General features: G+C 37.5%; 2 protein-coding genes across 2 annotated transcripts in view; one reads left to right on the forward strand and one right to left on the reverse strand.

Moving 5' to 3' along the window:
- peak1 (pseudopodium-enriched atypical kinase 1) overlaps positions 1–25,411 on the reverse strand; it is a 49,256-nt gene extending 23,845 nt beyond the window's left edge. The window contains exon 1 of the mRNA XM_067379634.1: positions 25,222–25,411. The gene's annotated coding sequence lies outside the window, so the exon portion shown is untranslated. The remainder of the gene's footprint in view (positions 1–25,221) is intronic.
- LOC137015553 (E3 SUMO-protein ligase ZBED1-like) lies at positions 12,239–13,480 on the forward strand. The gene is made up of 2 exons (XM_067380601.1): positions 12,239–12,696; positions 12,783–13,480. Exons 1-2 carry the CDS (start codon positions 12,259–12,261, stop codon positions 13,170–13,172), a joined length of 828 nt encoding a protein of 275 aa, XP_067236702.1. The 5' UTR covers positions 12,239–12,258; the 3' UTR covers positions 13,173–13,480.
- Positions 25,412–25,565: the final 154 nt, after the last annotated feature.

The raw sequence follows: 25,565 nt of genomic DNA on the forward strand, positions 1-25,565 counted from the left end.
AGTCTCTCACTCTCTCAGCAGGTAATCGATTCCACATATGTTCGAGAAACCCATGGCTGAAATAATTCAGTTGAGGTTCACTGAAGAGCTAAACATGTTTAATGCAACTAGGACAGGAAATTCATGAATATGGCACACAGATAATACAACCACACACACAAACAGCTGCTCCAAATCACTGAGACGAGCAACAATACGGGTCTGTTCCAAAAGCTAGTGAGGTACATCCTCATATTGAATGATTTGGAACTCTCTTTATAGGCAGCAACTTTATATGGCACACTATGGGCCTTGATATACTCAGCAAAGTTCTTTGCTTAGGGATAAAAAGAAGTTCGAAATACCTGAGCAGTGATATACTGGAACATCCCAACGCCACCCACACTGCTGAGAGCTTTTAGATGAATATGTAGACATAAACGGTGCACTTTCCTCTCAATAACAAAATTCACACACAACAAAAATGGCAGCAGTAAGAAAAAAAAACAGTTAAGAAAGCGTGAGATCATATGTGGATATGTTTGTAAGAGCTCTGCAATTCAGCACTCAAATCAAGTACAGTCACGTCATGTTTATTTATTCAGCACTCAAATAGATTGCTTTAGCAAGCCACATCAGATCTACAGTATCCACCTAATTTTGCAATGCAGAACTGTTTTCTGTGAATGTATATATCAAGAAGTAAATCAGTGCATAAAAAAGGTCAAATGATTTGTGCTGCAAACCAGTGTGTTTATAATTATGACAATACATTAAAATAATATGGAATTAAATATCAGTTTGCAATATCATCGAGTTGTTTTGTACAGCTAAAAATAATTGGAAGCGAATTACACCGGAAGCCAGACACATTAAAAATTACAAATGCACATTAAAAATAAGACTATTTAAACATGAAAAAACAGTGTTGGTGTCATTTTCAATTAGAATTATCAACTTCAATTTCTAGCTCTTCTGTGTATTCATGTTTTTACTTGTGTCTGACCTTGACGGACTCAATGGTTTGAAGGTGTTTTACCAACTGGAATGAACTTTTCTGGAAAGTTTGCTTTGGAAAAGCTGTTTCGCACACCCAAAACAAACAATCTTCGTTTTGGCCTGATTTTGTGTGATGCTTGTCATTTAAAAAAAAAAAGCACACAAATAGGTTAAAAAAAAAAAAGTTGAAATTAAAAATGGAACATTTTTATTTTTATCAGTATTTTTTTGCATTAAATAAATTTTAAGTATACATTTCTCCCATTTTGTCCACCATCTTGGCTCGCCGCAATGCATTTTGGGTTTAAATTGGCTAAGGATTCATGCAAAAAAATCAAACAGCTAGACAGAGTGCAAAAGAATAGAATCGAATGCAGGGATTTGTATTGCGATTGCCTTTTTTAAACCTGACACACCATCTAAAAAAACCCCCACAAAGATGGTATGATGCAACAGTTCTCCATATGAATGCGTATGGCTGTAGTAGTGGTGATATAACATATATACAAGAAAATATCTATATACTAGTGTACGATCACTGTGTGATTAGAACGTTCAGTGCAGTGCATCACGTGATCAATTGCCAAATTCAAATGTGCGCGTCCATCTCTAAACCAGAGATGGACGCGCGCAGCACTTTTCATATATCACATGCAGTGTTTTCAACCACATAATGTTTATTTTAGGTTTCGGATGTTTAAATACATATAAGATGTTGTGAATCCAACAGAACCTGCGGCACAAACTAACATGGCGACGCCCATAACGTGTATAGCTCAACTAAAGCAATCATTATAAAAGTTGTTTAAACAGCAAAACACATCCACTTTCACATATTTGACAATCGGAATATCATATATTTCATGTTATAGTTAACAAATTAGGGTCGTAACGATATATCTGTATGACGATATATCACGGTATGAACACGTACGATTATCATATCATGTACATTTGCTTATTTTCGGTATTGTAAAAAAATATATAATAAGACGCAGAATTTCACTTGCGCATAGACAACAACTTTCCACTTGCTCCACACCCACACATACAGCAGACAATGTCAGAGACAGAAGTTGCTACCTCTAATCTCTATGCCCCGTTGAAAAATAAGTTACAATTTGCATTATGGGAATACTTTAGATATAGAAAAACAAACGCGGGGCTGTCCTCGAGTGTATATCCAAAAACAATGCGGGCGCAAAGTAGGCCTAAGTTACCTGCAAAAGGAGGAAACGCATCGAACATGTTCACCTATATTCGAGAACACCATCAGTGTAGATACAGGTATGTTCCGTTTATAACTTAGGTCGTATGATGTGATGGAGAGGGAATCCCGGAATCCAGTCATGAAAATGGAATGTACAGTATAACGCAGCAATATCAGGTAAAAACGCGCGATTTGTTGGACTGATGAATAAAACGTACTATAAATCAAATGGCCTAGGTGGGCTCTGTGAATATTAAAGCGCAAAAAGACGGCTGTATAAATATATCTGTTTGTTTTGCGTGTCTGCCTGTGTGAATGAGCTGCGCTGTTTCCTGTACTACATACTTAAGTATGCGCGACGCTCTTATTGTTTTTTCAGGGTTTGAAGTCTCGTTATCCGAGGACATGAACACAAACATATCCAAGGTTGCTCTGAGATAGCGCTTAATGAGCATTTCATCATTTTATTTGAGAAAAACCATTGTCAAATACACTGAAACTCAAAGCTCTTCACTACATCCCGTCAAAATAAAAGATCGCTTTTTAACCCGAAGTTTTTAACTCGAAACTGAAATTTATTATAATTTTTAAATAGAATGTACTTCTCAAAATAATAAAAAAGTTAATTTCATTTACATCATTTTTGATAATATTTGTATTAAAAAATAAAAGCCAGAAGAATGAAGTCAAAGCAGAAATTCTGAATTTTAATTATTAATAAAAGATCTTCTAATCCATAATCATTTATAAAATGTATTTGATTGTTTTTGATTATTGAAATCTGAATAAAGAAAACAAACATTTTAATTAATTTATTGGTCATTTTAATTGATGGTATAAATAATAATTGATTGTTTAATACCGTATACCGTAATACCGTGATATTTACTCAGACGGTTATCATACAGTTGAAATCTCATACCGTTACGACCCTATAACAAATTAGCGAATATTTTGAATAAAAAAGGAAAACTGAAATAAAAGCAGATCATCAGTCATACAGCGCTGCGTCACCATGGAAACAATAAAGTGATACGTTCTAAATAACGGTCGCCTTGAAAAACTCACGCTGGGGGGTCAGCCAGAATATTTTAAACTTACGTGCGAAAGGGTTATTTTATTTCCCAACTAATGACTCATCCGGGCTTTCCAATAGGTTACACGTGAGGGGAATAAAAGGGGCGTGGCATCGCGAGTGCCAAATTAACTTCTTTTCCGTCGCTTATTGCGCTTAAATGGTCAAATACAAAATTGCCAAAACTTAAAAGCCATGTTTATTTGTCTGTTTATTCTATTGTATTTATTTGTGATATCATTTGCAATTTGTTTATTTGTTCTTATTATATTACTGTTTACTTGTCTTTTTTTGTAAATGTAGTTCAACGACTCAAATTAAGCCCGCCTGTGCTGTGCTGTGTGTGAGGTATTACGACAAAAGTTATCAAAAAATTATGAGATGATAAATTATCTGTATGGCGGTATATATGGCAGTTTTCCCAGTGGTATCAGAAATGGCATCGAATGTCGATATTTTTCAAGTTGGAAATTCCAGTATTGTGACTAGTAACACTAGTTGGTTGTTGGGATGACTAGTTGAGCAGTCAAACACTGTGAAATATAAGCATGAAAAACAAGCATGCATTCCATGGAAGAAAATAGGTTGTATGGACTTGCAAAGACCGGAGGACAGTGAGTAAATTATGAATTTTTAAATGTATTTTTTTAATTTGGGTGAACTATCCCATCTTCTAATGCAATGCATGATTCTTCATGTTATTCTAAAGTGCATGTTATTCTGAAGGAAAAATCTAAATGTAATAAGTTTCATTGCTTCTGAAAAGACCTTTTCTTTCTGCTGATGTAACTCTGCAGAGAGGCACAGAAAAATATTATCATCTAATAATATTATAGTCTGCTTTGTCTTGCTACCAAGGTTTCTTTCACAAACCGCTTATATCGTCCTTGCCTCTGTGATATTGACTTGCTTGGGGATTGCAAGCACTATTCTTCGTAAAGCTGCTTTAGAATGATTTGCATTAAAAATGAAAAGCACTATACAAACAATTTTGAATTTAACCGCAATGCTTTTCATGATCAAATCCCGATGCATTTGATCAAGTCCCACCCTTCATTATTTCCCACTAACTATTCAGTTCGACTCGGAAATGAGTCACATTATGGATGTCGCCGTTTCTGTTATGAAAATATTAAGAATAAGAGAGTGATTTTCCAGTAGGAGAGGGAGAGGCTGATATAGGCATAATTTCCAGCATCCTCTTGCACAGCTGCAACAACAGGCCACCCTGAACAGGGCAGGACAGAGCAGGACTGGGTAAGTCGGATGACACAAAAAGCCTTCAGGATTACACCGGGCCCCTGGGGGCCACCATGGCCTGTGATCTTCCTGCACACATTAAGCCGGTCAAAGCAGCTGTCCTGAGGAAATACTGTGAGAATTCAAACACACACACACACACACACACACAGAGGCTTTGAACTCGGCCTGTATGTTTCATCAAGTAATCAATACCTGAACCACAACAGACCCGAAACTCTAGTCTCACAACCGTTTACTGTCGGCACTGATCCAGCTTATTCCAGCCAATATGTGCCCTCTTAAATCAGGAAGTTAATGGGATAGTAGCCAAAAAGCCTGTTCACGCCAAAATAACTATAACTATATTGGCGTTCATGCTAATGGGCGATAACTTTTAATGATTATTTTGATTAGATTAGTTGGCGGATCATTTATTGGAGTAATCTGATTAAAAAGCCTTTCCTTTTTCTATTTTATTGACAAAACACACTATTCCACATCTTGTCCAATGTTGTCCTTCAAACTCTTTACAGTTACCACTCTCATAAAATCATTGAATTACATGTTAACTTTGAAACCTAAATTTAACATCCAACAACAGATATTTCAGCAAAATGAATATTTTTTCGCTGAATATTATTAGTCTCGCTCCCTATTGCGTCCCGACTCCCATCTGTTTGAAGTTTAACGCAGACTGTCAGGACGAACCTCCATGCAAAATGGAAATACTCGTGTGAATTTGTAACACATACAGATAAGAATTAAACAGCATACGCATTTGTCGAAACGCCTGATAAGGCAAGCCATGTAAAACATTGTGCTAATGTATTAGCTTGGAGCTAAAAAGAAAGAATTCTCATGTTTTGGGCAGCTTGGATCACGTCACAGCAGCTCGCTCTGTTTCCTCCACTATTTTTAGATGCATTTTGTCCATAGAAATGTTATTCAGTGCTGTAATTTGATGCGAGCTGGTGGACATTTTCCGTGCACGGTGGGCAGACGCGATTAATCGATAACGACATTGGTTGTCGTTGATTCTCATTATCGATTTTATCGATTAGCTGTTGCAGCCCTAGCGATAATGTTCTGTTTGTTATATGTTGTTTTTAATTGTTTATCAAGTAATTCCAACAATATTGTTCCTCTGCAGTGTGGACATCAATAATTAGAGCAATTATTAAAACTTTATTGTTATAGTTATCATCCTTGTGTGAATGGGCCTTAAAAGTACACATGAAATCAAAATTGACCTTATTTACTTTGTTAGTGCATATTACCAAAGTCCCTTTAAGACAAGTAATTTCACTCGGCGGCCATCTTTGAAATGCCTCTCAGGCATCCTGGGCATCATGCCCTATCTCTTTGAATGGGGAAACATCAAATTCTCCAAAACTGTTCGCCAACCTTACAATTACATTTCATATTTGAAATCACCAATGAATTCTGACAACAGCTGTCTTATAAATGTTTTATCCAAACGCTCGAATCAGGACAAAAAAAAATGTATTTTTTAGGCTGGATCAAGCTAATGCGCATGCGCAGACCTACATACGAGTCTCTTCTGCCATATTTCAGAAGCGCGCGTCTGACTGTTTCTATAGAAACCGACGCTTCTAACGGCTGCTGCAGTGATGCGATGACTTTACCAGTCGGTGATTGGCTCTTATTTAGAAGGCGGGACTTATTCCGCCATATTGCGCGTTACACTTTCTCCCATTCATAATAATACGAGTGACACATCTTGTGTAATTCTATAGTCTTTGATATTACTAGTCTTGTGGTAAACAATTAATCCGTGCAAGTTAAAACATAGAAAAGATTGTTTGGCGTTCCTTCTCTGGTAGCGTCAGTTTGACGGCTTGGGTTGAAAACGCATAAACCACTCCTCTGCAACCGTTAGTCTGCTATGAGCGAGAGACGGAGAGGAGGAGCGCTAAAGTAAAACCCTGCCCTGTATTCAATATTTCATTTCACTTGGAAATACGTCACAACACTGGAGAAAAGTCGTTTGCAACTTCCGGTTCACGAGGTCTTTAAAACTACCAAGCTTTTAGATTTTTAGGAATGCGATAACCATAACCAATAAACAGGTTATTTAATTACAATATCAATACTATTTGTCTAAATAAATTAAAAAGAAAATACTAAAAACTAAAAAAGTGATAGTGAATAACAGGGCTTGACATTAACTTTTTTTGCTCACCAGTCACTGTGGCTGGTGATGTTCCAAAGTTACTAGCCACTCAGCATTTTCACTGGCCACAATTTTGACATTGATACCATGGGGAAAAACTGCCATATAGATATTTTTAATATTACCTCATAATTTGGCAGCAGGTATATTAGGCTGCTGTCACTTTAAGATCTGACGCACCAATACATTATGCGGTTACACATGCGTTTTCTTTCTCAGCTGTTTATGTTCACTTAAAACATAACTGACTGTGAATGTCAATACTCTTCAGCAATTTTGTGTGTATTTGACTGTTTAAGCGCATTAAGCAGCTAAAAGGAACTTAGTTTAGTACTGAGAGTTGGCTTTATGTGCGCACTTTGGGTGTGAGAACAAGTACTGTGGGAATGAGTCAAATTATGCACAATACTCCCAATCCCACGCCGAAATTAAAGCCCTGTAACACCAACGATATTCATCTGGAGCAAAGTAAACGAGGGAGTGATGGGAGGCGGGTTTGTGTGTCACTCGCTGTCGGAGAGAAAAAGCGCAGCTGGTATTGTGTATCTATTCTGAGGAAAATGAGTATTTCAAATATTTCAGTATCAATATGTATCATATCGGACTATAAATAAAAAATGTATATATTATACATAAAATTCAACAAACCAAAGTTGCTAGCAGGAGTGATTGCATTACACGCCACTGCTGAAATACACCCGCATTAAAAAATAATATGTACAAAAATAAAGTGAATTCAGACATAACATTCCAGTATGAAAAACGGATGTTGATTTTGAGATCTGCTGGAGATTATATTTAACAACATAATTAAATTATTAGAGTTTTTAAAGATGAACTTTAAGTCAGCATTAGATGATGACAAATAAGGTAAATGAGCATAAAAATCCATTAACCTTTTTTTTTTTTTTTTTTACATAACATTTTATCAACAGGTTCATCTGAAATTGATCATATCACAATACCAAATAAGCAAATGCCATATTGGTGCAGCGTTATCCTATCTGATGTTGTAGTTGTGTGATTTTTCTGTGGTTTCCCTGGACGACCAATAAAGTCAAGCCCCTCGAACCGACACAAACTGCTCTAATCCGAACCGTAAACTTCCCCTCCTCCTTTCAAAGCAGACCTTACAAACACACTCAAAGAGATGCACACTAACTATAATACGAAGAAGAAATCCTGCTGTGTTTGGGACAAGCTGTTCTGTTTAAAGAACAACTGAAACGTGATTCACACATATACACAGATGTTTGTGCATTTCGCTAACCTTTGTGTGAGTGTTCATAGCATGTTCTCATGCCACGGCACATTCCAACCGTGTCTAAGACTAAACAGCAGCTACGGTGATAAAAACCAGAGGAATTCAGTGCTGTCACACACTCAAGTGCGTGTGTGAGAGAGAGAGGTCTTTGCAAGGGCATCATTTTATTTGCAGTAATTGGTTTTTGAGTGCCATTTGGCTGATTCAATGAACGTTTTTAACCATTTCTCAACCATTCGATGCAGATTTAATACAGAGATCAGCCGTTTTTTGGGTTCAGTGTGCTCACAGGATGTGGCTTTGAGAAAACAGGGATCTCATTCCTGCATTCCTCTGTCCCCATAATGGCCTCACTATCGGCCAATCAGCATCCAGAACCAATTATGGCATTATGACCTCAAAATCTCCCTGGAGATAAACAGAAAAGCAAGACAAAGACAAGCAAGTCCATATTTTCACATGTAGGGAAGTACCTCTGCTAGACACCTAAACAACGCAGGCACAATTCTATATAAGGCGTCTTCCATTGGGCTGAGTCACTGTTAGTGCTTTATAAGGGAACAGGGCTAATATTTACACTAGAGAGGTCAGAGAATGTGTGTGTTTGTGCTACAACTGTTTATATGAGCACCAACACACACACACACACCCATTAGAATAATCATTTCCTATGGGAGTAAACATAGGGTGGGGGTTCTGACATCACTTCCTGTTGGGGTGAACGACAGGAAGTCCCTGTGGGTTAAATTAACAAGCTTGAGAATACTAGCTGCTTACTGCACAGCTTTTTTAAAAAGTGCATTAGTATGCCATGGTATTTCACATTACCTCAGTGTTTAATTTAAACGTAGAGTCGGATTAGTATCTTGGAAAAAAAGTTGCTTCTCCAATTCTGGAAATGGAGGATGACATTGTGGGATACAGTATCTCATGAGTGTTGTATACTGCACATCATCCAGGTAATTTATGCTTACAGAAAATAGAAATGGTAGTATGCCGAAAATGGCCGAAAATATGCAGGAACGCAAATCCTTATCCATCGGATTGTGTTACTGTAGAGGTAATGAACCTCAAGAACTCAAGGGGGCAATAGAGTTACCTTGAAATGCATCTTTCTGCATCCATTTCATGCACACAACATGGAAACGCTATAAGTAAACATGTGTAACTAGATATAATGTGATTCTGTTCGAACGGTTGCAAAAAGAAAAAAGCTGACCATAGAAGAAAAGAGTCACGCTATGTACTTGCGTAGAGCAGACTAGGGACTTCAGATTTTTTTAAAGTCGACATTTATGATTAAATTTGAATCGACGTCGACTGTTCGCCGATGATGTCAATAATAATAAAAAAAAAACCTCGAGTTGAGACTTGAACGCGGATTGCCTTGCGCACAGCTATGGCATATAACACATATTTTTGTTCGTTCTATATCAAATACAGATTTAGCACAGTAAATATTATAATTATATGAATTCATTAGTGAAAGAGCGATTGCATGTAAATTAATTCTACCTGGCAGCGTCTCTCTAATAATAGTAACTAAAACCCAGAGCTGCATTATTAAGAAATATATGCTACAGCTACAGTTGTCAAAAGTACCGACTTTGAAATTTTAAAAATGTGACACTTTGAGCGGATTTGTAAACACCTCTGATTGGACATTGTAATGACGCGCTCAATGATCAACGCTTCAAAAACATGTTGTAAATAGACATCAATGACGCTCTTTACCGATACACACAGTAGCATTTGAAAGCAGGCATCTGTTAGCGGACTGGTCTGCTGATAGTCGCCTGCTTTCAAAGCACTTTCAAACACTTCCGTGTGCTTTCATACGCTCTTGTGCATTGATCACTGTAGCCAATCACAGACATATCTGATGAGCGTGTGAACACAAATGCCAATCAAAGGTGTTTACGAATCCGCTCAACAGCGCTCAAAGCGTCACATTTTTAAAATTTCAGTACCGACTTGGTATCAAAGCTGGTACTTTTGACAACACTAATGGTCATACAGATAAGAGATAAGACATCATTCAAAACAGTAAAGGGTCTACTTTTACTTGTTTAAACTCACAATAAAAACAAAACATTGAGCTTTTGTAAAATAAAGAAAACAAACAGCTTTCTGCTGTCATGCTTTCCTTTCCGTGAAGCTTGTGGAGCACGTCACAAAAATTAATCACAAAATATAGGTATAGGCAAGCGTATAAGCGTATAGGTTAGCAAGCTCTTGCGTGCCATCTCAACTCTTGTTTTAGTTTAGTGCATAGATTGCCCCTTCTTCTTCTGCTCTTTTTCCTGTGGTAGTTAGCAAACAGCGCTGCATTGCCGCGCACCCCCTTCTGGATTGGAGTGTGGATCGCTTGTGACTGACTGTATTCGTCACCTGACTGTGTGTCATTAGTAGGGGTGTAACGGTACTAGGGCTGCACGATATATCGAAAAGTTATCGTTATCGCGATAATAGTATATGCGATATCCGTATCGCAGAGAGGTGCGATAAATAATTTAAAAAAAAAATGTGCCAAGCATTTGTGCGTTGCATGCATAGGCTGTTTATCCAAATTGACCAATCAGATGGGGCCTTACTATCCTTATACCCGCCTACCCAGTAAGAGGAACCAAGTGGATCAGAGCGCTCAGAGCAGATGGTGGAAAATTAAAACTAATGGCGGGAGTTGAGACGAGCGAGGAAAATAATGACAGCGAAGAACTTGTGGCTAAAAAGAACTGTACGTCTGAAATATGGCAATATTTTGGCTTCGAGAGAGGAGACGTGTCACAAATGCAGGTACTGTGTAAGTCATGCCGAACAATTGTGGCCACGTCGAGAGGAAATACAACTAATCTCCACAGTCACCTGGAACACAACCACAGGGAGCTGTATAATGACTTCAAAAGTAAGCGCAAAACTGCTAAAGAAATGCCAAGTAAAAAAAACAGAGTCACACAGACAAGCATTGATCAAAGTTTTGCAAATGTAACTCCTTATGAAAAAACGTCGAAACGCCACAGGGAATTAACAGAAGCTGTCACGCGTTTTTTAGCTAAAGACATGATGCCCGTTAACACCGTGAGCAGAGAAGGCTTTGTGAGTCTAATTAACAAATTGGACCGGAGATATCAGCTGCCATCGAGAAATTTCTTTTCTCAAGTCGCAATTCCACAGATGTACGACACATGCGTAAAGACAGTGAGCACCGAGCTGCGTCAAGTGGACTTCTACGCTAGCACCACTGACCTGTGGTCCAGTCGTACGACTGAGCCCTACACGAGCTTTACCGTTCACTTTCTTACTCAAGACTTTGAATTAAAAGCACGTTGTCTGGGTGTTGTATATTTCCCCGAATCCCACACCAGTGAAAACATAGCCCATGGACTGCGGGAAGTTTTAGCCAGCTGGAACTTAAAAGAAGAGAATCAAGTGTCCATTACTACAGACAACGGCGCTAATGTGGTGAAAGCTACCGAAGTTAACAATTGGGTCCGACTACAATGCTTTGGTCACCGCTTGCATTTGGCCATCGGTGAGTATTTGTTTATATTTGCAATAATTAAATGAAAACAGAAAAAGGTATAGTTATTTGTATTGTATAGTTGAATGTAGTATATAGGCATGGTATTTTAGATTATATTTCGGTAACACTTTAGAATAATGGTCTTTAGTTAACATTGCTTAACTACATTAGTTAACATGAACTAATAATGAACTGCACTTATAAAGCATTTATTTATCTTTGTTAATGTTAATTTCAACATTTACTAATACATCTTGTTAACATTAGTTAATGCACTGTGAACCAACATGAACAAACCATGAGCAGCTGTATTTTTATTAACTAACGTTAACAAAGATGAACAAATTCAGTAACAAATGAACTGCTCACGGTTAGTTCATGTTAGTTAATACATTGACCATTATTCTAAAGTGTTACCAATATTTCTTTTTTATAATATAATATTTAAGAAAATGTTTATTTAGGAAATATATAGTAAATTGTAGCTGACTGTTTTCTATCTCAAATTCTGTTATATAAAATTGTAATTATAATATTGCCATGTTATTTAACCCTGTATGTTCTTGTTATGTTTTGTCTTCTCTCTTCAGAAAATGCTGTTAAAGGTGATGAGCGCATTACTCGAGCTGTTGGTCTTTGCAAAAGATTAGTGGGACATTTCTCCCACAGCTGGAAGGAGAAGATGGCCCTGAAAAATGCACAAAAAGAGCACAACCTCCCGGAACACTTCCTCATCACAGAATGCCCTACAAGGTGGGGTTCGAGACAGAAAATGATTCAGACAGTTCTGGAGCAGCAGCGGGCCATAAGCGATGTCCTGTCAGCAAACAGAAAGTCAAGACATTTGGTTCCTTCTTGGCAGGACCTAGATGTACTTGAGTCTATAAACCAGGCATTGCAGCCTCTGCAAGAATTTACAGATGCTCTGTCAGGTGAAAGTTACGTAAGCGTTTCGTATGTGAAACCTGTACTTCACTTGATGAACACCTCAGTTCTTGCTGCAAAGGAAGAAGACAATGATTTAACAAAGTCTATAAAGATGAAGATTCTGGACTACATGAACAGTAAGTACGACAACCCAGCAACTCAAGAACTTCTGGACATGACCTCTTTTATGGACCCCAGATTCAAAGTCGGCTACATCAGCAGTGACAAGGTGTCAGACATCAGTGCCAGGGTGATGTCTGAAATTGAAGCAACTGTGTCAAAGGTAAATGTTTATATGACAATAGTAAGTTATAATAATGCACTATTACTAGATTTGATTGCAATATTTACTTTATTTCTCTATTTTAGGAGCAAAGCCTAAGTAATCAAGATCACCAGGGCATGGGTCCATCAGATGTCATCCCAAAGAAGGCCAAAAAATCTCTGGGCAGTTTCTTCAAGACATCCCCAGCTCCATCATCTATGGTACCATCGCACGCTGTGGAGGCGGAACTGAACAGCTACTTGGTGTCTCCCACCATAGACAGTGAGATGGACCCTCTCACTTGGTGGAGACTCCATCAGGTCAACTTCCCACACCTGAGTAAACTAGCCAGAAAGTATCTCTGTATACCTGCAACTAGTTCACCTTCAGAGAGACTTTTTAGTACAGCAGGAAATGTTGTGACATGCCAACGCACATGTTTAAAACCTACCAAGGTCAATATGCTAGTTTTCCTGGCAAAAAACCTGAAATAAAATTCCTTTCACTGTTAAGCACATATGGCATTGCATTGTCCTGAAATATGTGTTAATACTTAATTATTTTATTCTTGTGGATGTTGACGATGTTAGTATTTCCACTAAATACAAATTTATTTAAGGCCTGTACACTTTGTTTAATAGTATATTTTTATTTAAAAAAACAGGCAAGAAAGAGAATATTTTGTTAAAATGCTCTTTTTTTTTGTTTCAACATGCTCTTGATGATTGCATGGTTACATGTGAATAAAAAACTAATGTTTGAGAGTAATGCACTTTTTTTGTGTTTGCAGGTCTATGGTAACGGCAAACCAGAAATCAGAATATGTGCTGAGGTTTTCAGTCATTCATAGTGTTTTAAAGTCTAAACGTTTGCACCTTGACAGTTAAAAAAAAAAAAAAAAACAATTTAAAAAAAAAAGCCAGATGGGGACTGTTTAATTGCCTTTGTTCACAGTGCATTTAATTAGATCAGAAGATTATCTATTACCTGTTTGTTTTAGTATGATCATTACATTACAATTTTTTAAATAGCTAATAAATCTAGCATTTCTCTAGGGAAATGTGATATCGCAAGAAATATCGTTATCGCAATATTCAACAACAATATTGCATATCGCACATTTTCCCAATATCGTGCAGCCCTAAACGGTACACGTATTCGTACTGAACCGTCACAGTTAGGGACAAATACATGTACCGTTACACCCCTACTAATGACATTTCAAAACACTCACAATAGAGACACGATGTCAGTAAACTTATTCTAAGCAAATCGACAAATTAGAAAAATTAGTACTTACCAATGCTTACTTCACGTGTAAATCAGTCGTCTTTGCGTGTTTATAAACAACTCTGTATTACACTAACAAAGTCTGCCTGATGGCCAAATTGGGAATAGAAAGCCTTCAAAAATACACTGCAAATACGGAAAAACTAGAATGAAAAGGAAAAAAGCTGGCCCTGAGAGTGTGTTTCAGGCTGAAAGCTTCATGCACAGCTCAAAACCCTTTGTTCAGTTATGTATGAGTGTGTGTTAATGGGCAGGCAATTATGCAACCTTGATGGGAAACTTTAGAGTGAACGAGTGGTAGCACTAGAGCTCTAAAATATCAGCATTAACACAATTTCAGCCTACACGGCTCTCAATGCCAACCTCAAACCACCTCCACTCTTTCTTTCTTGCAGTCTGTCTCACTTTCCTTTGGCTCCTCACATTCCCTCTGAACGCCCGTGGGCTGTATCTCTCTCTCACTCATGCTTGTTTGATAACGTCTTCTCTTACTTTTATCCTAAGGTGGTTTTGTAAAGATCTAAAGTTTTTTTTTTTTTTTCCAGCAGATAGTTTGTATAAAATCCAGTTCATTCATTTCACTTCCTGACCCTCATGCCAAGCCAAATGCAGTTCAGGGTGGCCTGAGTCTGGAAACTTATAAAAGTCTCTGCATGCAGCCTGAGACGGCAGACAAGATTTCAGCAGCTGATTTGAAGCAGAGCAGGGGTGGGGCTAATGTGCTGTGGGTGTGGCCTAGAGAGTGGGCGGAGCAGGCAAGACCTCAACACAAAAAGAACCCATGTGAGAACCGAGCCAATTCCAGCAAATTCCTATTCAATGACAGCAAGGACGAACCATCTCCATGACAATTAGGGCAAATCAGGGCAGTCTGTCTGGAGGAAACATGTTTTTGATATCAGGATTTCCAAAGGGATCACTTAAAGAGAAGCATGCTGTCATCATGATGGAGAAGACGTCTCGGCGATGACATCATGTATGATATCACCCTCTATTATTAAGCCTAATATTCCCTCTGTGGATAAGCAGATCATAAAACATGCCAGTAAATCACATTTAGGTCCTGAGGTGCTACGACAGGCAGATGGTGCACGTTATCCGCTGAAAGACACACAAGCAGATCCTGGATCAGTATGTCTGTTTGACTCAGAGTTTCAAGTCAACATCAAATGAAAACCCATCATGGAGTTCAGAAAGGGTTTTTGGAGACGATTTTTGCGGACCCTGCCAGGATTATCTGCACTTCACTCAGAGTAGCCTTGAGCTAACTGGCACCTTTTGTTGCTATGGGAACTGCTGATGCTGTTGTCATGATGTCACTATGACTGAAACTCAAAATTCTATGACATATGACCCCATCATCACCGCGGAGATAACCATGTGCTTCAATGAATCCCAATTCACATGCTTTTACATACTAAGGATGTGCATGAGTAATCAACTAGTAAAAACACCATTCAAACTGCAGAAACTGATTTTCCTCGGTACCTTTGCCTGCTGCAGGCAACAAAAGTACTTTCCTACTGAATCCTTCTCCTAAATCTTGCTGTTACAAGTGAATATATTGGATGGGACCCAATTGCAATGCTAAAGAGATGCTGTGTGCTTCCAAGTAGCAATATTTAGATTTTTATTGGTATATTCGCTTCTTATTGGAGTCATGCATCTACAGTATGAAATTAACACCCGTAACCAGCCAAATGCGGGTACTTTTTAAACAGCCGCAGGTATTTTTGATCATCTACCCTCTCAGACTGACATTTAACAAGAAATGCAAATTGCTTAAATACGAAGATGTGCATCTAAAGAATTACATATTGCAGAACAGACAAAATGAAAGCTTTCAATAAGCATGACTGGCTGTTTGTTCAAGAAGGACTCTAAAAAGAGGTATAGAAGATGGCATTGACTTTGGCATACCTTTTTTATTTTGAATAATAATAGGGCTGGACAATAATATCAACATATTTTTAAACATTTCCGATTTTTCAATATAGTTACATCACAGCTGTCAGAAAGAGCAGAAATGGTGCATGTACACCAAAGCGTTTCAGCGGTGGCGTCTCAGCTGAAAAAGGCTTGCTTTGAGCGCTTGAAAGTGTTTTGGTAGCGCAGGGGGTTTTTTTTCCAGTTAGGATGCTTTGCTTGCAATGATATTGAAAATCTGCGGAAGTGTTACTAGTATCTCGTTTGTTTCTGTATTGTTTCTATCTAAAAATGGCAATACAATGTGAAGTATTTGCTCTGGCGCATGTTTTAAATAATTTTGTTTTATGCTTGTTTTCATCTGTTGACGTTGTACAAGAAGAATGTGGCGGTTGATCAGTGTTGTATTTGTCCTGCCCCTCCTCCACTGTGATTGGATGGTTGGGTAAAAAATGAGTAGTGATGAGTGCAGCGTATTACCCAAAGTTGAACATTCTTCAACTCGTCGACCGGTAAAAAATGCAGAGTCCTCAGCGCTTCAGCATGAAATTGGCACTCATTATGCTCACCAGCAACGTGTTTCTCTTTTTTCTGTTTTCTGCAGCAACTCTGAGCACTTTTCATATTCTTTATCTTGGCTGAAACACTTTTGTTTCAATCCATAAGAATAATATAATCAGCCTATGTTATAGTTCAAAGATATTAATATTAATAAGGTGAGTCAGAGAGTCTTATGTTTATTTGACGGTGATTTCACATTTCTTGATTGTATGAAGGCTATATACAAAAAAAAGGTGAACATTGATTTATTAGTACCGTTTTTATTTCTAAAATATTATATAGGTTTCATAGACTTGGCAAAGAAGTTCGTAGGTACAGACATCCGTTGTGGGCGTTCTTGGCAATTTTTCTGAGGCTTTTATATTGTTCATATGGATAACTGATAACTGTTATAGGTTTATACAATGATTTAGTCATGCAAAAAGTTAATATTAGTTGTATAATTAAAGGGATCGTTCACCCAAAAATTAATTCCCCCTCATGTCATTCCAAACCTGTATCGTTCATCTTCCTACTATGGAAGTCAATGGCTACCATCAACTGTCTGGTTACCAACATTTTTTAAAATATAGGGCCCTATGAAATCCGTTTTATTTTTTCCCAAATTCCGTTTTAATTTTTCTGGATTCCGTTTTTTTTTCAGTTTTATTTATTTTTTGACTCCATTTTAATGGTTAAATAAAATTTTAGTAATCAAAAAGCATGTCTAATTAATTGAAATAATGAATCTTGTCCAATTTACCAACAATTTAATAAAAGTTTAACAAAAAAAAAAAAAACATTTTTTTTTTGGGGCCCTATGATAAACGTTTTTCTTTTATTTTTACCAAATTCTGTTTTCTGGATTCCATTTCAATGGTTTAATTCCATTTTAAAATTGCTAAAGAGGATGTTTTGTTTTATACATTTTTGCAATATTACTTGAAACTGTCTTTACTAACTGATAAAAGACTATTTATTAGGTGCACTGAAAGGAATAATATTAATATACATCATCTGTGCACGAGGTAGGGCCTTAAAAACATCAGCCAATCGTTTATGCGATTGGCCCTCTGGCTTGTCAATCACTGCCGTGAAGTTCCTTGTGAGAGACGTGCGCGGATTGGCCCTCTGGCTTGTCAAACAGTGCCATGACGTTCCTTGTGAGAGATGTGCACGACTGCGCGCTCCAGTAACTTTCCACACTCCACAGGCGCCGCATGCAATGTTTTTGTCAGGAGACAGGAGTAACAACTGCAGATTATGAGTTACCTGCGGTGAGTCCGACATAATGAATCCACTAACACGACACAGCGAATGCCGGTGGTAAACACTCGTGTTCCAATACGAGTGTTTACGAGTTTTGGGAGGCGTTCCTTCGAAGGAGGGGGGTTGTTCTTACGCATGCGCTCATTTAAAAAACTCACTAACAGTCTTTGGTTTCTCAGTCGACAAAAAGATCCTCTTTAGCACCTTTAATAATCAAAAGGCATGTCTAATTAATTGAATTCTTAAAAACAACAATATTTATTAATTAAAAAATATATTTTTATGATTTTTTTTTCTCAGAAGTTCTGTTGTGTATTTAAATTTGTCCAGCAATCAAATGAACGCATACCATTTAATTAATCTTTTTTTTATCATGAAATTAAACTTTTTTTGTGCTGCACAACAGAGATTTACTGTTAAAATTAAAATATGAAAGAAACACTCCAAAATTAATTTAACAATAAATTATTAAAATATATTTATCTAAATTCTACTGTACAACAGTAATATGTTTCTGTCAAGTTAAATCGAACTTTTATTTTGACGGTTTGCCTAGAGCTTTGTGTTTATGACAGTAGTTTTCTCAAACGAAGCGGTTAAATGCTGATGAAGTGACTTTCAGAGCAGCTCTGGAGATGAATTTGTGCGTTCATATATAGAGAACGAAATCACAGCGAGCGTCGCAAGTGCTTCAGCAAGAGTGTGTGTGAGGTAAATGAAACTGCGCTTCCACATCATTCATTTCAGAGGCACACAGGCATGCAGGATTCATGTTTAAATAGTCTTTTTGCGGTTTAATATTCACAGACACTAGTCTATATCGTGATTTAATTTAAATGTACTGACCTGCTTTTAATTCATTCATCAAAAATTTGACAAATTCCGTGACATTCTGCGTTATATAGTACATTCCGTTTCTATGAATGGATTCCGCGATTGCGTGATCGCGGAAATTATAGGGCGCTAAAAATATCTTCTTTTGTGTTTAACATAAAGAAACTCTTGAAAGAACAACTTGAGGGTAAGTTATAAAATTTTCATTTTTGTTTTGGGGATTTTTGAAAGCAAGAATACATCTTACGTAAATGCCCCTTAAAAATGCATCTTATCAATAAGGTGCAAACCAGCCATTCTTCTTTAAAGGGACAGTTCACCCAAAAATAAAATTCTGTCATAATTTGTCATTCCAAACATGTATTGTTCATCTTCAAAACACAAATGAAGACATTTTCATTGAAACCTGAGAGATGTAAAATAAATATCAAATTAATATCTTCATTTTTGTTCCAAAAATGAATCTGAGTCGTATGGGTTTGGAATGACATAATGGTGAGTTAATGATGACAGAATTTCCATTTCTGGATAAACTGTTACTTTAATACCAATTTGTCGACTAGATGTTCAGGCATTATTGACTTGTTTACACTGAAAATATGTAGTTTTGCTCATCTCTTGCATTATCCGATAAAGCACTAAATAATGTTACTATCATCTCTAAAGCGGCAGAGCTAATGTGCACAAATGAAATACAGCCCTGCGCAATAAAGCTTCATTGAACTTGAACTTGCGAGACAGTCAAACCACTCTGGGAGTGTTTGGGCACAGGGCTAGTAGAGGTGTATATTTAAACCTGTCTGGCTGAAACTAGAGCTTATGTGTGTCTCATACCAAACACCTGAGGCAAAATGCTCCCATAGCTCTCTGTCTGTCTGTCCGACTCACGCCAGCTACATAACACAGACTTATCACACAACAAACAACTTCTGTGTCATCGAGTGTGTCACACACTCACACCACCTGTTATTTTACAAATGCACTAATGCCATTTTCACACGCAACTGCACAGAGGTGAATGACCGTCAGCTTGGTATTTGTGCGTTAGTATTTTGTTTGTGTACTGCATGCGTGTGTTTGGATTATATGATAGCACTGATATGTTTGAATGGTATGTCTGTAATGACTCACACACATCAAACAGACATCTGACCAAAGCCTGGTTCATACTGACAGGGATTAAATCGCTGGAGACTGACAAATCACTTTGGGTTTTTTTTGGTTCTTGACCATCAAATCCAATTGACCTTAAAGGGTTAGTCCACCCAAAAATGAAAATAATGTCATTAATTAATCACCCTCATGTCATTCCACAGATGTTCATATTCTGAACACAAATTAAGATATTTTTGATGAAATCCAAGAGGTATCTGACATGTCCATAGACAGCAATTTAACCACCACATAAGATCCAGAAAGGTACTAAAGATATCGTTAAAATAGTCGACGTGACTGCAGTGGTTCAACCTTAATTTTGACGTTCAAAACCCATAAGACTTTCGTTCATCCAAGATCCAAGTCTTCTGAATAGACTCAATCGCTTTATATGATGAACAGATTTAATTTAGGCTTTTATTCACATATAAACATTGATCAGCTAACATAGAGAACTCAAATTTGGTAAACGGAAGCTCAAGTATGCTTGCTTGACATGCAAGAACCAATGAGGTTTATTCTCACGCCTCAAGCAGCACTTTCGAGATTCTGCAAGAACCAATTAGGTTGGTTCTCGTGCGTCGAGCAAGTTTGGTTGAGCTTCTGTTTATTTGAGTGTTCTATGCATGTTCGCTGACCAAACACTGGCCATTGAAAACATTAACGAAGGTCAATGTCAGACAATGACAACTTATATTTTTTGATATTACTGGCTGATTTTGCCACTTAGTATTCAAATTATGTGCCATAACAGCAGCTTTCTAACCACAAATTTGGCAAAAAAAAGGAGGTTTGTATGTGTCTGACAGTTCATTTAAGCTTGTTGGACAAAATGACAGATGGCAACAAGGCTTCTCGGTGCAACGATTTGATTGGCTATTTAGCCTGTCACTCATTTATCTGTCGTAAGGTCAAGTGTCACTGTTTGAACTTCTATAGTACATCACCACTTTGTTGCCGTCAGTGTGAACGGCCATAACGGGTTAGGTTAACGTAGCCAGAGTTGAGAGGAAGGGATGATTTTGTCTGGTTAATCTGATCTTTGCTCAAAACCCTGTTCTCAGTCAGGTGCTGATCTGATTCAGTGTCCTCACTCTGTGAACATAATCACATACTCGCACATACGCTCCTCCCCAGGGTGCTCATCACACCTGTTTCCTAGAGCTCAAATCCTTCCCTAACCAAATCACAGCCCTCTGACAACTATTCACCAGAACACAAAACTCGCTGAAAGTCAGGAAGTCTTTTTTTTTCACTATTGTGATGTATATCCGAGTGAAACGGATTCTCGAACAAGAAAAAAATAAGCGGGACTTGATTGTGTCCTTTGGGAAATGATAGGTTGGTTGGGTTTTGATGAAATATTATGAGGGCACATGCATTTAAAAAATGATGTGCACATAATAATTCCTAGATTCCTTAATTTGCACTGAAACTCAAGTACAGAACCATGAGAAGAGGACATTGGTCAGCCCTAATAAGCACGACCTCAGTCTCATCACTGTTTAAGCACAGAAAATTGAGCCATCCATGATTTTATTTCGTAGATACATCTAGTGACCTCACTCTGACCATGTTTACAGTGAATATAGATTTGTGTCATCGGCATAAAAGTGAACTTGATACCCAAATTTTGTAAGAGTTGACCAAGCGGGAATAAATAAAAGACTAAAAAGTAAAGGTCCTAAAATTGAGCCCTGAGGGATGCCAGTAGAAACTGACCCAATATCAGACATGCATATAAGACAGTGCCGGAAATACCAAAAAAGCGATTCGGTAAAAGAGTATGATCTACTGTGTCGAAAGTGGCACTAATGTCTAAGAGAATAAGAATCAGATGCCAAAATTAAGTTGTTCATCACAGTGCTATGAAATTTTCGAAAACCAGAATGAAAGGGTTAGTTCACCCAAAAATTAAAACTACTACTAAAAATATATTTGAAACAGTTTGAGTGAGTTCAGTGGTTTTATATTAATATTATAAAGCGACAAGAATACTATTTGTGCGGCAAAAAAACCAACAATATTTAGTGATGGGTCGATTTCAAAACACTGCTTCATGAAGCTTCTGAGCTTTATGAATCTTTTGTTTCAAATCAGTGATTCGGATCTCCTATCAAACGGCTAAACTGCTGAAATCACGTGACTTTGGCGCTCCGATCCACTGATTCGATTCGTAAAGCTCTGAAGCAGTGTTTTGAAATCTCTCATCACTAGATATTGTTGAAAAGTCTTTATTTAGTTTTTTTGGCGCACAAAAATAATAATTAAGATAATTAATATATTAAAATAATTAATAATAATATTAAGATAGAACCACCGAACTCACATGAACTGATTTAAATATATTTTTAGTACCTTTATTGATCTTGAGAGTTTGAATGGCTTTGCTCTCAATAAAGGGCTCACTGAGCCATCGGATTTTATCAACAATATCTTAATTTGTGTTCCGAAGATGAACAAAGGTCTTACGGGTGTGGAACAACATGAGGGTGAGTAATTAATGACATTATTTTCATTTTTTGGGTAAACTAACCCTTGAAGTTGCTCAAAAAGATTACCAACAGAAAGATGATTATGCAAAGGTAAAACTCAAGTATGCAAGTTTTCTCATAGGCCAATAATTCATTTACTGCAATATTTCATAAAAAAATAAGAATTGTCCATTTTGACTTTAAAACCTCTGGATTTCTCTGGAATTCACAATGGAAACCACCGTTTCAATGAACTACTACAGAATCCATTAAAAACTTATCATAATCTTAACTTGTCATAATCTCATTATGCTAATATATACACTCCTGGGGGGAACAAACTGGGCCAAGCCAAAAATGGCAAAACATTTAGTGGTCTTTTAAGGGTCTTAACCATTTTAATCTCAAATCACTGGTCAGGAAATTAGCAAGAATTGCACAAATACTGTAGATAAAGCAAGCTGGCACTGAATAATCTTCTTACAAGAAGAGTCAGTGTTGTTCCACTCAGTGTTAAAGGCTTTATAGTGTTCATGAGTAGATGAAAAATGTCTCTCAGTCAGTTCATCCGAGTTTAATGCGAGACCAAATATTCACTGTAGGGTTCAAAACATGAGCCTGATGGACTTGTTCTCAAGACACTTCTTGGTTGTCTTTGTATTTAGGCAGGATCATTGTCATCCTCTTTAGATAACTTTTCATTTGTGGGAAGCAAGCCATCCTGCAATACCCTCTTGTACTCCAAAGCATCAAATGACTTTTCACAGTGAAGTATCTCACCAATGCCAGCAGCTAAAAAGGCTCCGCACACAATGACACTCTTCCTCCATGCTTCAGTGTGGTAGAGATGCATTTATTATTAAATTTCTCAGCAGATTTTCAAAGACATCGCTCAGGAGAATCACCATCCAACTCGTGTTTCATTGTGATTCATCACTCCACAAAACTCCCCATATTCTCCCAAAACTTCATTCTGTCTTTGATGTTTTTCTGAGACAGCAGTGGCTTTTGAAGTAATGCATTTGCTTAAATTTAGCTAAGTTCTTAATTTCATGGTCAAGACAATTAAACGCTTAGTGTTTAGCCATTTTGGGCTTGGCCTTTCTTTCATAAATAAAAATAAAATAAACTGTATCCAAGGGCAAGTCTATTAATTTTGGAACTCTGACACTATAGGCGCAATAAGGTCTTCTGTTAAAGATGCAATATGTAGGATTTTCTGTCCGCTAGAGGCCTATTCAAAACAAAGGAACAGCTTGATGAGTTTGAGCGCGGAATCTTGGGACATCCAATGGAAATAAATCAGGATAGGACTCGGCAAGAAATCATGTTCATGGATGCGATTATTAACATTACTGTAGTATGAAGCAGAGCAGGAGCGAGTGTTGTGGAGCTGAACGAGGAGCTGGAGCGATTGCGCAACACATGCCTCACAAGCAGCGGGACTTTTATTATGACACAGTCGCCGGCGCTGCTACCACTTTTCCAGTCATGAGTACGAGGTAACGCAGCTCTGTTTATCATATTAGATACATTTGAGTGTGTTGAAAATGATGTTATAACGTTACTCTGAGCGTTCTGTGAGACACTGTTACACACTGCAGTAAGATAGATTGATTTAAGAATATCATATTAAATATTGGATGGTTTGTGTTGATAAATGGCATGCATTTAATTTTAAAACGTACAGTATGATGGAGAAAATTCTGTATTACTGTTACTAAAAATAAAGCTGCATCTGATTATGCTATGTTAGCTACTTGACAAAATAGTGTTTTTTCTGAGGTGTGGTAAAGCATGGTACTCACAAAAAAATCAAGAAAATTAGATTTAAATAATAAGACTAAACGTGTTGAGTTATATAACAATAATTAGTTTATAATTATATCAAAACAGTTGCTCCCTTGTCTATTAAAACGTGTAATATATTAAAGCGTTTTTGGTGTTTCCATGGTTTCTACGAAATAAAACCGTAAACCGAGGGTAACGCGGGTATGACAGGCGACTCCTCACGCGTCCTGGAGCCTAGATTAATATTGCAATTTTCTCACGTTTTACAAATAGTTGGAAACATTTATGATATTGTAAGTACTCAAGTGACAAAAATATAACACTGGCCTAGTGGTTTTTGGATATTTTACTTCAAAATTTGTACATATTGCACCTTTAATTGGCTGATTTGAGCAAATATTGGTCGATAACAATAACTAATGCTAATAATAACAACTCAATAACTGTAACTATGGTTACCATGGTAAAGGCCAAGCTCTCAAAACCAAAACCCAAAATGAAACCCATATGATTCATGCCTCTCAAGCTCCCTTTTCACTGTCTGTGACCTCTGGATAAGACTTCTGCAATTCCTGTTTATCATCTGTCATAAGAGGTGAAAAAGCAGCCTTATTAATAACCACATATGAATTATACAGGTATAATCTTTGAGCTTTAATTGATATATACTTATTTAAAAACTAGTTGGCAGTGAATGTAAAAAGCTAAATCATCCCTAATGTAAAAATCCTGTATCACATTGACAACTCAAAACATACAGATATATGACATACACGTTTCTGAAACATATTTTCTTTATAGTTACTAAAGTGAAAGCTGATATCAAAACTGATCACACATACACACACAAGCATCCTGACAGAAACACTGAGGAATTCTCCAGAACCGGCGTCAGATCTCATCAGGTTTTCCAGAGAAAAATTAAACTTTATCTCCTCACAGAAATGATTTAGCAGGAATGACACTTTATAATTTCCTCACAATAATCACTCTTGAAGCTGTTTACACACCTCAATCAGACATAAAACGCGCAATGACTCAGTTTAACCGTTAAAATACCACAGCACAAACGTTTCATGGCCTTTCTGAATTGTTTAACTCGTTAAACCGACAATAAACTGGTTGAAAAATCACAGCTGCGCGTCTCCGTCACGCGTCTCTCGCGTTTCGCGACTAAATATGCGCCATTCGCTCGAGCTGATGCGTCTCGCGGAGCGCCGCGTGGATCTTTCTGTGAAACTCCGTACGAACTTTCTGCTCTTACCTTCAGCGAACGACAACGCTCTCCTCACGAACCCGTGTGCGCCATCGTAATCCAAATATCGCGGAACTGTCGTTAAACTGAACGTGGGCTCTGATGGATATTTTGTTGGGGAGAAATGTGTGATCACGCGTCCGTGATCCGCCGCTCCGTTAACGGCTCGAGCCCTACTGAACGGGGACGCGCAGAGGGCAGGGCGCTGTGGACGCGCACTTCGTGTTGGAATGTCGGAAACGCGCTTTTGCTCCCAGACAGTTTTGTTGTGATTTTCATTTGAGACTGGAAGGACATTAATAATAATACTGCCTAAAATGAACCCGTATTATATTTTGAGACAAACAAACTTA

Source organism: Chanodichthys erythropterus, chromosome 24 (genome assembly GCF_024489055.1).
Source record: "Chanodichthys erythropterus isolate Z2021 chromosome 24, ASM2448905v1, whole genome shotgun sequence".
In the NCBI taxonomy this organism is placed as follows: Eukaryota; Metazoa; Chordata; class Actinopteri; order Cypriniformes; family Xenocyprididae; genus Chanodichthys; species Chanodichthys erythropterus.

Bases quoted from the DNA above. Each gene is read 5' to 3' on its own strand.
- LOC137015553 (XM_067380601.1), top strand. From the start codon at position 12,259: ATGATTCAGACAGTTCTGGAGCAGCAGCGGGCCATAAGCGATGTCCTG. The intron at 12,697-12,782 runs GTAAATGTTTAT...TCTCTATTTTAG, and splicing joins TTGAAGCAACTGTGTCAAAG to GAGCAAAGCCTAAGTAATCA.